This window comes from Cryptomeria japonica, chromosome 8 (genome assembly GCF_030272615.1).
Source record: "Cryptomeria japonica chromosome 8, Sugi_1.0, whole genome shotgun sequence".
In the NCBI taxonomy this organism is placed as follows: domain Eukaryota; kingdom Viridiplantae; phylum Streptophyta; class Pinopsida; order Cupressales; family Cupressaceae; genus Cryptomeria; species Cryptomeria japonica.
In genome coordinates this window covers 408,369,924-408,385,074 of record NC_081412.1, presented here as the reverse complement: position 1 = coordinate 408,385,074, position 15,151 = coordinate 408,369,924, and the positions used below count along the sequence as shown (strand labels likewise).

At 36.9% G+C, this 15,151-nt stretch overlaps 2 protein-coding genes across 2 annotated transcripts; both read right to left on the bottom strand.

The window, feature by feature from the left end:
- Window positions 1-379: 379 nt before the first annotated feature.
- On the bottom strand, window positions 380-778 carry LOC131857694 (uncharacterized). Its single transcript, XM_059210395.1, has one exon. The coding sequence runs from the start codon at window positions 776-778 to the stop codon at window positions 380-382; it is 399 nt and encodes a 132-aa protein (XP_059066378.1).
- A 4,063-nt stretch (window positions 779-4,841) lies between these two features.
- Window positions 4,842-6,446, bottom strand: LOC131028606 (uncharacterized). The gene is made up of 4 exons (XM_059210394.1): window positions 5,933-6,446; window positions 5,488-5,776; window positions 5,168-5,400; window positions 4,842-4,984 (listed from the first exon to the last, which is right to left on the bottom strand). The coding sequence occupies exons 1-4, from the start codon at window positions 6,444-6,446 to the stop codon at window positions 4,842-4,844; spliced, it is 1,179 nt and encodes a 392-aa protein (XP_059066377.1).
- Window positions 6,447-15,151: the final 8,705 nt, after the last annotated feature.

Genomic DNA, 15,151 nt, shown 5'->3' with positions numbered 1-15,151 from the left:
CAGGTACTGCAGCATACCTCCTACACATACAACCCAACAATAAATGCTCTTATGATGAAAATGTATATATAAAACATCAAAGAAATAGCACAAAATATTTTGCAAAAATATGTGCTAACAGTGGCTCTTTCTGGGGATGTATGTTCTTTTTAAGGACATAGCAAGATCTTAGCTATCTGTGGAAAGAAGATCAAACAATAAATAGAAAAACAAAACAAAGGAAAACTATACTACTATAGTACAAGAAATACTCCCTGCTCCTTAAGAGAAAAAATGCTTGAGGTATTGAGCATGTACTAGAAATTCCTGAATTTCACCATCAACGTTCTGCAAGAAGTATGAATTTTCCCCTCTTTTCCAGGATGACATATGATCCTAACTAAAGTGCTTCAAATTTTTCATGCTTGCCCTTGTCCTGATCTTTTGAATTCCACTTGAGCACCCACTCTCCTTCCTCAAAGGACCTAATAGAATCTTTCTTATCATGTAATGCTTTTACCATCTTCTGCTTATGTATATTTTGTTCCCGAGCCTCTCTTCTGTACTCATCCAATTCAATCAACTGGACCAAGCTGTCTTCCATGAAATCAACATCTTCTAAATATTCCTCTGAGACAAATTTATACACTGGGAGCAGGTTGTTCAAAGGCAACCTTGCTTCTTTACCATAAACAAGCTGATAAGGAGGAAACCCAGTGGATTTCTTGATTGTTACTCTATCTGCCCACACTGCCAAATTTAGCTTTGAATCCCATGCCCTTTTGTTGTCACCTAACATCCTCTCAATGATTTTTAATAGGTTTTTGTGACTAGATTCTACTTGTCCATTCCCCTGGGGATGATAAAGTGATGAATATGACAATGCAATTCCATAATTTTCACAAAAGTCAGCAAATTCTTTGGATCTGAAACACATCCCATTATCTACAACAATTTTATGGGGTACTCCAAATCTTGTCAATATATTTTTCAAAAGAAACTTCGTTACCACCTTACTTGTAGGTTGCCTTGTAGGAATTGTCTCTACCCATTTGGTAAATTAGTCAGTGGCTACCAAAATCCATTTGTGTCCTCCATTGGATTTGTTTGCAATTTCTCCTATGAAATCAACACCCCACATCTGAAAAGGCTCTTCAGTTTGCATGGGTCTAAGTGGAAGGGCTCCATCATATTTAAGCTTCCCTGAAATTTTTTGGGAAGCCTCACATTTTCAAATATAGGCATGATAGTCCCTAAAGACTTGTGGCCAATAATAACCAACATTGAGTATTTTATGGTCAGTAGTTTTTGCTAAAAAATGTTCCCCACATACCCCTTCATGCAATTCCTTTAAGACAGATTGTGCTTGATGAACATCCAAACAAAATAAGAGGATACCATCCCTATTTTTCCAATATAAATCACCTTTAAGCAATATATATCTAGATGCCTGAAGCTTAAGTGTTCTTTTTTGACTATCATTTAAATCCTCTGGACATTTCATGTGTTTTAAATAATAGACAATATTCTTATACTGAGGACACATTTCAATGCTTATTTGAGCTTCCTCTAATTCTACCTGATTTATCTATGTTGCTTCTAGATTTGATTCTATCATCAATTTAGCCAAGCCTTGACCTCTTACTATTTTAGTAATCTGAATGTCAATGTTGAACTCCTGAATTTGATTGATTCATCTGCATCTTCTCCCAGTAGTTTCAGTCTGCCTGAAAATATCTTTGACTGCTGCATTAGGAACATAAGCAATGACATTAGCTCCCACTAAGTATGGTCTAAAAGATTTTACATCTTTTACTAGGGCATACGCTTGTTTCTCATTTATATCATAATTTAACTTAGAAGCTTGTAGTGTTTTACTAAAAAATGCCACTGGTTGTTCATGACCTTCATCATTCTTTTGTAACATAACTGCAGCAATAGTATGAAATGAAGCAAAGTAAAACACTTGAAAAGGTTTAGAGAATTCAGGGGATTTAAGTACAAGTGTTTCCTTGATGGCCCTTTTAATGTTCACAAATGCCTCGATTGCTTCATTAGTCCATTTTATCTCTGCACCCTTTTTCAACATCTTTGCAATAGGTTTTATAATCTCAGAAATATTTGACACAAATCTCCTAACAAAATTAATTTGTCCAAAGAATGATTGGATAGCTTTGACTATTTTAGGGATCTAAATTTTTTCAATAGCTGCAATTCTCTCAGGGTCAATCCTTACTCCGTCTCTAGATACAATATGACCAAGTAGTTTACCCTCAGTGACCCCAAAGTGACACTTTTTGGGATTTAGAGAGATACCATACTCCAATGCTCTGATAAAAATCTTCTCTAGGTCATTACAGTGGTTCTCTGCCTTCTTGGAGTATGTTGTCAAATCATCCTGGTATACAAATAAGATGTGATCAATGAGGCCTTCAAAGGCTACATCCATGGCCCTTTGAAAAGTAGCTCCAACATTGGTAAGTCCGAATGGCATCCCGGCATACACATATGTGCCCCATGGTGTAGTGAAAGTTGTTTTGTATTTTTCTAATTCCTTAACTTTTACTTGGTTGTAACCAGAGAACCCATCCATCATAGAAAGTAATTCATTCCATGCCACCTCTTGCAGTAAAGCTTCCATGTTAGGCAGAGCATAATTATCTTTTAAGGATGATATATTTAAATTCCTAAAGTCCACACATAATCTAATATCACCATTTTTATTTCTAACAAGCACCAAGTTCGACACCCATGTGGAATGCCTTATAGGCTCTATAATCCATGCATTCCTCATCTTAATCAATTCTTCTTTCATTTTGGGGGCCAATGTGGGATTTATAGGCCTTTGCTTTTGCCTAAATAGTTTTGCATCTGATTTTAGTGGAATTTCATGCTAGAACAAATCCTCTTTGAGATCATCAGCGAAAACATGTTTGTATTTTCTTAATAGATTTACCAATGCTGTCATAATATTTGGTGCAAGCTTCTTTCCAATGTAAACCTCTCTAGGATTGTTTTCACTTCCCAAGTTTATCTTCTCCACTTCTTCACAACCTCCAATCTTGGGCTTGAAATTTGTCACATCTTTATTGTCAAACATCCTCTCTAGCTCCACCAACCCTTTTGGAATCTTGTTTGTTTTAAGTTACAGGATATTTTTTCTAAACAAAGACTCCTTACCGCTCTCCTCTTCCACATATGCATTAAAATCCACGTGTTGGCCTTCATACTGATCCTCACAAAATAGGAATTTCAGAAGATCCCTGTCATCATCAAATATCTGCCAATTTTTTATATTATCTAGTACTGCAGGTCTAGTTTTTATTTCAACTTGGGTGATGTCATCAAAAGGAATATCATTATGCTTAATTTCTAGGTTAGCCATAAAATCAGCCAAAATATTATTAGACCTTTCAATCCATGTTATAGAAAATGCATCAAAAAACTCAATTGAATCCCACACCTCATTTCTGTAATTTCGAAGCCTTACAGTTTTAGTGGCAAACCTTTCCCTTACTTGAGATATGACCAACTCTAAAATCACCATAAATTGTTGGTAATTTAATGCCATATTTACTTGCCATTCTAAGGCCTAACAAGAGTGCTTCATATTCAACAACATTGTTTGTACATTCAAAAGCTAACAAGAAAGAATATTTGAATGATCTCCCATTAGGAGAAATAAAAACCAGACCAGGTCCATTTCCCTCCTTACTGCAAGCACCATCAAAATACATTTTCCAAATCTTATCCTCGTGCAATTCAATAGTATTTTCAAACTTATTAGTCTTGCATTGAATGGGTTTAGAAATACTTACCTGAAAGTTGTCTAAATCTGTTTGGAGAAAACATGTTGTCTCATTTGGATCAAATTCCTCTATCAAGTAGAATGATTTTGGCTCTCTATCAATCCTTACATTCGCCCCTTTTATTAGGATGGTCGCATATGAAAGATCTAGCTGGACGTGCCCCCTACCAAATTTGACCATTGCCTTGATAACAACATCCCATAATTTTGAGGAACTTGCACAACGGTGATGTTTGTTTTATATGACATATCTGGGCATGCTGGAAATTGAAACTCCACATCTTTCATGATTCCAACAATTGGGATTGATCTGTTATCCATAGCATAGCATTTCCCATAGGGAGTATCTACATGCATCCCAAGTTCTTTCATGACATCTTCTGGCATTATGTTTACGGCTGCACTTGAATCTATCATACAATTCTTAACCATTTTATTGTTAATCATCAAAGTTAAATAAAAAGGATCAACTTGGGTAAGATTTTTAGTGATAGAAGTTCCCAAATAGACAACAGGTGGATCTTCAGCTTTTGGCTTATGATCCTCTTTATTTACTTCAACAACATTAGACAGAATCTTAATTGTTTCATGTTTGTAATCAGGAAATTTCATTACTTCAAGCAAGGGCACTGATATTTTCACTTGCGATAAAGCCTGAGACATAAATGATCCGCAGTTGGAAAGTGGCTTACTAATCTGTTTCCTTTCAATGGGCTTGGTTAATTTAGGAAGTTCTGCTGGTTTGACCTTTTCCGTTGCACTTTCCTTTTCCTTATTAGCGATGATGTCTTCATTTCTACCAGCCTTAGGAACCTTTGCAAATATCCCGGATGGCTTATCTTGCTTTGGGTTCACTTTTATGTTCCTTAACTGATAATTGCTCTTTGTTTGGGCTACTGCTGCCACAGTATAGGCCTTCTTTTTCTTCATTTGTTAAGTTTCTCAAGGAATGCATTGGCTCTCCATTATGGAACAATCTCCTCGGGGATGGGATATCCGCATCATCATCAATAAAAACTTGTTGTACACTGTGTTGCTGGCTTTCTCTTCTCCATCATACATTTGATGATTGCTCATCCTCAGATGAATCCTCATCCCTACCCCAAAATGGATCTGATGAAAGTACATTTACAGTAGGCTCATACTCACTCTCATGGTCCTTCTCTTCTGCAAAACCATGTGCAATCATACATTGTTCTGCAACATGGGGTAAATTGCAGATTTCACACCATCGATATTCCTCCACAAAATTGTTTACCTTCTTCAATGGATTAGGAGTTTCTTTGCTTAGATTTACATTTACCGGCTTACCATCTTTCTAGTTTGTATTGTATGGCATGTCATGCAATCTTGGTCTATTGTAACTGAGAGGCTTGTTACTTCTATATGGGGGAGGCTTCTCATTGTGAATTTTCTTACTCTTCATGTCTTTCAGCATGTCCATGATTTGGTTAAACTCATCCTTTTTTGCTGCTCTAGGATTATATAATTTTGGATCATCTCTCTTACCAATTTTCCCAGTAGCTTTTCTATTGTTTTCAATGGTAGTGGCTATCTTAAATGCTTGCTGCAAGGTGGTAGGCTTATGAGATAGAATCTCATAGTGAATCTTGCTATCAAAAGCAATCAAATAAAAAACAATAAAAAATGAATCAACAGGTCTAATATCTCTTGGTATTCTATTAAGTACTTTATTAAACCTCTTATTGAATTCAGAAATTGATTCATTCTGATTCTTTTTTATGCTAGTCAATTCATGAGATGCAAATGAAGTATCATTATGTTCTCCAAATTCCTCCAAAAATATTGTCACAAACTCCTGCCAACTACCAATGTATCTATTGGGAAGATTCCTATACCATTCTCTTGCATCCTCTATTAGAGATTGAACAAACAGTTTCATAAAAACATCTTCACGAGGGATTTCAAACTCTTCAATGATATTTTTTACATTTATTAGGTGTTGTTCTGCATAATCAGTTCCATTTCCTATGAATTTAGGGATAGTTGACCTTAAATCATTTGAAATCTAATTAGGATATCCAACTATCCCACTGAAATCCAACTGTTTATACCTTTCAATGGTCAAAGGTGGTCTGCAACCATAGTTGTTAGTTTGGTAATTCATGTTTCCTCCATTATTACCATTATTTCCATTGTTACCTCCACCATTATTGTTATTTCCATTTTGATTGTTCCTATTACCATTGTTGTCATAGTTTCCATTGTTACCATAATTCCCCCTATTATTGCTTACATTGTTGATCATATCTCTATCATTCCAATTACCATTAATTTCCCCATTGTTAGTTCTTCTTTCATCATTATGATTATTGCATTGTCCATAATTATACTGGTTTCTATTTTCATTGTAGGGCATATTTTTCCATATGTCCCTCTTTTCATAATTATTATCCACAACATCAGATAATGGATTATTATAGACCCTAAATGGTTGTTGCAAGTTTTTCAAGTGAGGGGGACTATACCTAGGAATTGTTAGTCTACTTGCTTCACCTCTTCCCTTCTCTTCTTCCACTTTGTTTGACTTAGGGCTTTGAATAGTATTTCTCTCTAATCCAAGTTTTTGCAACACCCAATTTGGTTGTCTCTTAAGTGCCTTCGCCATCTTGGACTCATCTCCATTTAAGTAAGCCATTGTAAGAATAATTGCATCCCACTATCTTGCTTCCTGTTCCTCGACAGTCAAGGTTTCATCATGGCCACCTTTATTATCTTTTCTATTTAGGTTATAGAAAGGATTTTCCTCCCTATTTTTAGATCTGTCACCAGATGAAGAACCATCCTCTCTATTAGGAAACCTCCTATAACCCCCAAATGCCATGTTTGATTTCTTTTCTTTGGACTCAACTAAACAAGATTATCTTGTCCCTTATGCAGAGACCTTCTCCCCTGCATTAATCTTAATGACAAATTCCTAGGGGTTTCTCTTTTATTTTCAAGATACCAATCATTACTCATATATCAAATGTAGAGTCACCACCTCCTAAGAGGGATAATACTTTTATTAATCTTCTGGGCTCCTTCCTTCAGCAAAATCTAAAACAAGACCACCAGAAATTCTGAACACTTCTTGTGACAACTCCCCAGTAGAGTCGCCAATCTATTGGTTCCCAAAACCACTGATTGGAAATCAAAAGGACTTGCCAAATCCCTAATTGATCCAATCAGCCTTGGCCAACAAACAAGAATGGTCAAAGACCAAATTCCTCTGCACTTTAGGCTCCACTAGACCTACGTGGGTATACCCCAATCTCCAAAGCATAAAGAGATTTCTTTATAGTGAATTTAAATTATTGAATCTAGCTGTTTACAGGGGATGACAAACATTTTACTACAACTATGCTTTATGATATGATTTTAACTTGTTTTAATATGAAAACTTGAGTATAATTGAATATTAATAAAAGTTATAACAGAATGTTGTTGGAACTTAGGGTATGAAAGAACAAGGCAAGTAAAAACTAGTAATGTATTTCTCCGGTGAGGACTTTGTGCACACTTAATTTACTCACAAGAAAGCAATAACAGATTAGTGCCTTATCTGACAATTTACATGTCACTTAATGGACAGATATTTGTAATCTTTGGAGACAGTGTGAAGAAACGAGATAGTCACTACAATGACGTCAATGTATGCTATAAAAACAACAAAAACAATTCTATTATATTTATAACAACATCTTGTAAAACATTGCAACAAACCTTATTCAGATTTATCCAAAAGATTATAAATCATCAACATCATATAACATGAAATGATCTGAATATGAAAACAACAAATCTTGTATATTAATCTCTTGGAACAATGGGTGTACAAAAAATGCAGACTCATAGATAATTCATGATATACTTGCTTGCACAAAATGGATTTTCATTTCTACAGACCTGCCTTACATAACATCACTGGTTCCAACAGACAATCTCCCCATAATCTTCCTTTAGGATACAAAATGACTCTGTCTATATATATGACTCAAAAGATATGAGTGAAAGGACACACCCTTTCATTAGTACAGACTAAGACTAACAAAATCCTAACTACCCCTCTTAATTGCTACAACTAGAAAACATTACAATGACAAAGACTAATTCTTTCCATCCAGTCGCTGACCACATTTTTGGATATGCTGAAGATATCCTTCATCTTTATATGTGTAGGCATTGAAGATAATGTCTCTGACCGCTACCTCTGATGTAAAAAAACTTTCAATCTTTTCCCCTATTTCATTCATATCCAATGCATCCACACGGGCAATGCTAAGGGATGAACTGAGTAGAGATCTGCATTTGGTAATACACTGGTGTTTATCCTTCATAACCTCTATATCATCTACCATGCTTGGAAATCCATGATTAACAATCCCTTTACATTCCTCATATTCAATATTTAACTCTGCTGTGAATCCTTGATGAGTGTCAATTAGTTATTTGACCTTATTGACCCTTTTGTCACTCAATGTCTGATCCTACAGTAGTATGTTTAACCTATCAAGGATCCTCTGGTGTGACACCATGTTATCCATGTTTCTCTGATAGACAATCCATAATTCCTCCAGTATCTTCTGCATATTTTCAAATCATCTAGACAATAAGACACATGCTGTGTCTGTCCTTATGCTCTGCATTCTCTCCTTCAATTTTTTGATTTCCCTGTGCAACTCTTCGCACTTCTTTCTCAGTTTGGATTCATCTGCTATCTAGGGTACAGGTTGGCCCCTACTTCTCAAAAGTTCCTCATACAATGCTTTATACTTCCTTGCTTCTTTCATCAACATCTTCATCTGTGCTTTGTTTAGTTTTGAAATATCAGCTCCCATATCTGTCGTGACTATGGGATCAACTTCACCAACCTTCAACTTCATCATGTGTCCAAAAGCCTTGTCCACATCTATGATCTTTGACCTCTTATTTGGGGGATAAAGGGCCCACAAACGCATAGGCTCCTCATATGGATCATATCTTGATCCAATAAAGATGTCATTCACGCATTGAATGCCTAACTTGAAGTCCTTCTTCTCTGAATGCAATAGGCTATCAAAAATTAAAGATGCACTAAGATCCTAGTCTGGAAAGAGGATAATTCCTGCCTCTACAAGAAGCTTCCTTCCCCTTTGAGGAGTTATACCTTCTACCTCTGCATCGATATTAGCCTTTAGTTTCCTAAGCATCTCTGCCTCATTTTCTGGTGTTATATCAGGCATTGCTTCTCTTAGCCTTTTCCCTTTGAAATGATACAGGAAGGACTTAAATTCCTTCAATTTTATGAACTCATCATCAGACACAAAAGAGGTATGCTCCTCTAACCTAACATCTATGTTTGCATTCATCCTCGCAACAGTTATGTCTCATGCTTCAGGATCCTCCTCCCTCTCAGGCCTCCTGAATCTTGAAACAACCTCATTCTCACCTGCCTCGCTCTCAACTTCTTCTTCTTCTCCCATCTCCTAAAGTCTTTGTCTTTTTTCTTCCAGCTTCTGGTTCAGATCCTAAATGATTTGCATAGCCTCCTTGGATTCCTTGTTCCTGAAGATATCCCAGGCTTCAACGTGCTCATGAAAGTAATCGTTCAGATTTTGCCTTTTTCTACTCTGGTGGATATAATCTTAAGGTCATAATTCTTTTGGCCTGTGTGCTCAAAGAGGTTATAATCTTCTATTAACCTCTTGTCAATGATTTCGTATGCCTTTGTAGATACAATAGTGAAATCACCAAAATGTAAAGTCCCGAGCAAGAAAACTTGCTTGTGGGCACCCCCAAAATGCAATGCATTTGAGACACTCATTTGCCTTACAATCTCTAGGTAGGCAATTCCGTCAGGTGCAGGCTTCGATAGCACATAAGGAGCTCCTTCAAATCCAAAAACACTAACATATGTGAAGTTGTGGCATACATACCAGTCACCCCAATTGTGATTCACCCTAGTATCCACATGCTCATGGGGTCTAAGGAATCTTTTGATTTCTTCTAAAAATGACCCATCGAAAGAGACTCCAAAAGCTCTGTATAAAGGTTGCACAAAAAATTCTTCAAATTTGATATAGTGAGATCTTATGAACTGATAATCTCATAGTGACACCCATAATTGAACAGGTTGCTCTTGTCCATCCTTTGCATGAACATTTAGCTTTAATTCCTTGGGCCACAACTCCATGAGTCGTCCATAAAACAAGACAATATGCATTAACAAAGAGTAAAACTTAAAAGATTTGTCAGGGTTATTATGAAGGCTTAAGATCCCCTCATGCATCTTCTCAACAATATAAGTAGCATAGTCGAATTGTCTTGGATCATGCATTTGTGTGTCAACGGCAAGTACCAAAGGTCCTACCCGAGCTACATCCAGAACTTCAACTCCTCCCACTTGTTCACATGCCATATATGTATACTGCAAATATTGCCTGAAAATGTTGATGTCAAATGGGGGCCCATCTTCATCTATCAACTTTCCTTTCTCAACCTTATGTATGGCCAAATTCCACCCATTGTACACAGTGTTCATCTTTGTATACTCTTCTTCTAGTTTTTCAAAAGACAAAGGCACGTCAGATTCGAGACCAAGACCAAAAACCTCCTGAACGGTGGCCACTGAAGGCAGATGAATGCTTCACCATTCGACAATTGAATACATCTTTTTGTGGCATTGTAAGCCCTAGCCAATATTTTCATCAACTGAACATTCACAAAGACGTTAGGAACCACAAGTTTACCCAATCCAGTTATCCATGGGTTCGAGATTGGGGTCGGCTTACTCCTCCTTGAATAATGATACAAGAACAACTTGTGACCTCTAATCTTGGTCCAGACATCACCAATTTTCTTGAAATCATCTTCTAATTGGTCACAGACGGGCAGGTTAGCCTTAGATCTCTGGGATTTGGCTCCCGGTGAGCTCATTTGATCAATCTTGTCTTGAATTAATTTCCGCCTCAGTGCACCCTCTCCACCTTTAGACTTCTTCAAGGCACTCTTAGAAACCTCGGTTACCTTTCTTTTGCCTTTTGAACTAGGGCCCTCCATATCTGGATTCCTCCGGCTTAACTGCAATTCAAAATTTTGTAGCTTAATTTCGCTCCAATCTCTCTATCTGCTTTAGTTTGCTATGCCAATTCCTTATACCAGCTTCTATATATAGATTTAATGTTTCAGGTTCATTTACTCAATTGAAATGATGCTGCAATTCACCTCCTGTGACTATAGACCTATCCATTTCCTGTATTTAACAATGGTGGGTGGATTCGTTAAGATCAGATTTTGAAACGGGTAGTCATCATAACTCCTCCCGATAATTCAATCACTTGGCGCCACCCATCCTTTTCATCGATATAGGTCATACTGATCACTCTATCGGGTATCAACGTAACTCATTTATTATAATTTTGATGGTTATAACTTCCCTGATGGCTCCGCCTTCTATCTAAGCTTTGTCTTTACTTTATATCTCATCGGCATAGGTCATCCCGATGTACCCCCCTTCTATTCCTCCATGGCATTTTGCCCATCGGGTATCAACATAAATCTAAAGACACTACTCCAATGGTTTAAGATATTTCGATGAGTCCTCCTTCGCAGTCCGCATCTTGTTTGTTACATTGGGTCATCTTATCGGGGATTGGGACATCTTACTTTATGTTTCTTTGATGACCCGATGCCATCGCTTTCAAACTTATATATCTTTTTATTCCTCTGGTCTATCGATATATATTTCCCTGATGATATCTCCTCATTCCCACCTATCTTGGTTTTTGCATCGGGTATCAGCATAGAAAAATATGTCCCCTTCCGATGAGACGATGATATCCTGATGACTGGGTCTTCAATCGGTGCAACTCATCCCGAATAAGTCTCCTTCTTTGTTGCTCGGCTTGTCCTTCTTATTGGGTATCAGAGTAACCCAAAACTTCTTTCACTGATGGTTTGAGTTATCCCGATGACTTAGTATTTCTACCTTTTAGTATTGCCTCATCGGAGTAAGTCATGCCGATGATACCACCTTTGCCACCTAGCCCATCGGGTATCAGGGTAGCATGAAATGACATTTTTTGATGACCCGATGACATTGTTGATCTCTACTTCGCATTCTCCTTCATCGGTGTAGGTTATACCGATAACCTCATTATCTATTGGCACAACATTTTTCTCATGCCCCCGATAGTGAATGTTACGCCTATGACACCCTCCTTCTAAACTTTCTTTTGGTTCTCCTTCAGAGTGATCGGTCTAGGTCATGTCGATAGGTTCTTTCATTATTTATGCTAGTCGGTCTTGTCGAGGTAACTTACGCTGATAGCTCAAATTTGATAATTATGCCAATCAAGCTCCTCTCCATATATCATTTGTACTTGTAACCTTTTGTGGAAACTTTATATGTGCTAATAAATGACAAAGACTGTCACATAGGCCTAGAGAATGCCTTATAAGGATCTTAATACTGTCATGATAAAATTTCTTCATATAGTCCCTATTCAGTGCCAACCCTTAACATGCCCTAGCGGTACTTGTCCAATTCTGAAAAATAGGTCACAGATGGATTTTTCTAGTACTGCAACATACCTCTTGCACATACAACCCATCAATAAATGCTCTTATGATGAAAATGTATATATAAAACATCAAAGAAATAACACATAATAATTTGCAAAAATATGTGCTAACAGGAACAACATTGCTAGAGTTGTCCCTAAGAGAAGCCCACATTGGAGGGGACTTCCTCTTGATGACATTATTGCAGGACATATTGAGGTAAAACCAGAGGGCTCTGCAGTCTTTAAATCCGTATGGAAAGTATGAGATATGGTAAGAACCTTCATTTCTAGCAGTAAGATTCTAGGTTCAAAGAAGGAAATCAATGGTGACAATTCTATATGGTGGAATTTGAAGCACAAAGGTAAGCCACTAGCCCTTTTGCAAGGGAACAAAGGTAAGACTTGGGCCTCAAAAGGGCTAAACATATTTACAGACATCATAAAAAATGGTAGTCTTCTGAGCTGGCAAGATATTATGCAATCTTATGATATTCCCTAGATACCCAGTGGAAAATCTATATTGTCCTCAAAGATGCTTACTCTCACCTTGGCCTCCCTAAACCCTGTATTTCCCTTACCCAGAGTTTTGTGGATTATTGTTGGACCGATGGTACCCCATTGCTTAGCATCAAAGCCAAAACTATTTACTCTACCTTGGTTGATAATGACTCAGTGATCGACCATCTTAACCAATCCTGGTCCCTCAACCTCACCCCCCCACAGTGGTGAAAAACCTTTGAGTGTCTATGGAACATACTTGTTGAGCTCAAGAAGAAATATTTCCTTTGGAAACTCATCCTCCACGGACTGCCCATCAAACTTCCCATTGGCGACCCCTCCATTTTCTCCATTTGTTGGGTTCTTGAGTCAATTAAACATATTTTTCTTTAAGTGCTTGTTTGTTAGAGAGATCTGGAATGATTTTGGACTGTTCATTAGGGGTAATATTTTTTTGATATTGTTTTTGGGTTCATTTTCGACATTAAGAAAGGTGGAAACTTGTTTTGGTTTGTATTTTCTCTTGAAATTCTATGGATTATCTAGATATACAAAAATAATGATATATTTAGTAACAGGTCTAGACAACCTACTAAGCCTCTGAGGAGACTCATCCTTTGTGATGTTATGATTTAGGTCAAAGTTGCATTGAGGATTCCTAAGAAGAAATTTGAAACCTCCCTCCAAGATGGAACAACTAGCTTCTACACCGCTTAGATTTCACATGGTTTCTCTTGGGCTAGAACTTCTTAGGAGAAAACCCCTTTTGAAGAAGACCTGGAAAACTTTGTTAGAGAGTTAAACAACAAGAGTGGAAGAATAGCTTCGCAAGAAAACTAGCAGATCCTAGTTAATTCGATCTTATGGGGCAAGGAACTCAGGTGGATGGAAGGGCTAGTTGGCTGGACAACTTGGGTGGATACTTATGCTAATGAGGACACAACCAACTGAGACACATCACTTTCGGTCTTAGTTGATATAAAAAACTTATCTTTTTGTTGATCCTTTTTGTACATCATAGGCTGGATGTAATCTGAACAAAATACTGGGATAACATTATATGTGAAGGGGGGAAAATCTAAAGTCTAATGGTTAGTGTATAAACAAAACAAAACACAAAATGATGCATTCAAATACACAAATATACCATTATACCTTAGCTTCTACTCTTCATCTGGTTGAGCTTGATGAAGTAGAGGTGCCCTTGTTGCTCTACTTGATTTTCTCCTTTGATAGATGATATGTGGATTGCTTTCCACTACACAACAAGATTGGATAATGTTTGATAGATGGATGGATTAGTTGATAATGGCTAAGTGTGGGATGATTTGGGCATTAGAGGGCATGATGGAGGATTTCCATCCTCAAATGGACAACATAAGAATATGATGGAAGTGGATGATTTGTGAGGAGATGAGACTCCAATTTATAGATTGGAGGAGGCCAAAATGGAGGGCCAGGATTGATTTGAGAATGAAGGGTTGAGATTGATTTGAAATGGAGGAGAGAATTGAGGGGGCAAGGTGTGGGATTCAAGAGATATGCCATAAAGGCATTTCTTGTCTCCACACCTCTCAAGGTACATGAGGAAGAGCTCCCAAGTACATTGGGAAGAGAAAAAGGAATTAAAAATTCCATGGAGAAAGGGGAGAGGAATTAAAAATTCCAAAATAAGAGCTGTATGGGAAGACTAAATGAGAAAAGGAATTAAAAATTCATTGGGAAGAGGATGCATGGGGAGATTCAAAGAATTCGAATTTCTTTGAAAGGATCAAGGTGATTAGGGATGTGCAAATGATTAAGGAGATTGATTAGGTGGCTTAATGAGGGATTAGAGTGCAAGTGGGAAAGTTAGGAGGATGTGACATGAGGAGATAGAATTTGTGGAGGAATTTAAAATTGAGGAATAATGATAATCATGCTTTTAGAAGAATTAATTAAGTTAAGTGAGGATTAGAAGAAATGATCTGTAGAAATCACATGACTTAAGGTAATTAATTAGAATTAATTAACTAAAAGGAATTTAGAAGAATTAATGATTGAGATGACTTTCGAAGAATGGGAAATAATTAATTTATTGGCAAATTAATTATCAGACTATAGTGATAAAATTAATTAAATTCGATTTAATTAATTTTAAGAAGAAAGGGACCAACATAATTAAATGAACTATGTGGAAAGGCTTAAATTAATTAAATATTAATTTAATTAATTTTAGGCGTCTACAGTATGAACTTAGATTGTAATCTCTTGACAACATATACTCTTTGTAACTAGTTTACTCTGGACATCATACACTCTTGAATGCTTATGCTCTATA

Coding starts and splice junctions, on each gene's coding strand:
- LOC131028606 (XM_059210394.1), bottom strand. CDS start 6,446: ATGGCTTACTTAAATGGAGATGAGTCCAAGATGGCGAAGGCACTTAAG. Junction 5,777..5,932: donor AGGTAACAATGGAAATAATG/GTAATAATGGAG, acceptor CTAAATTCATAG/GAAATGGAACTGATTATGCA. Junction 5,401..5,487: donor ATTTCTGAATTCAATAAGAG/GTTTAATAAAGT, acceptor TGCTTTTGATAG/CAAGATTCACTATGAGATTC.
- LOC131857694 (XM_059210395.1), bottom strand. CDS start 778: ATGTTAGGTGACAACAAAAGGGCATGGGATTCAAAGCTAAATTTGGCA.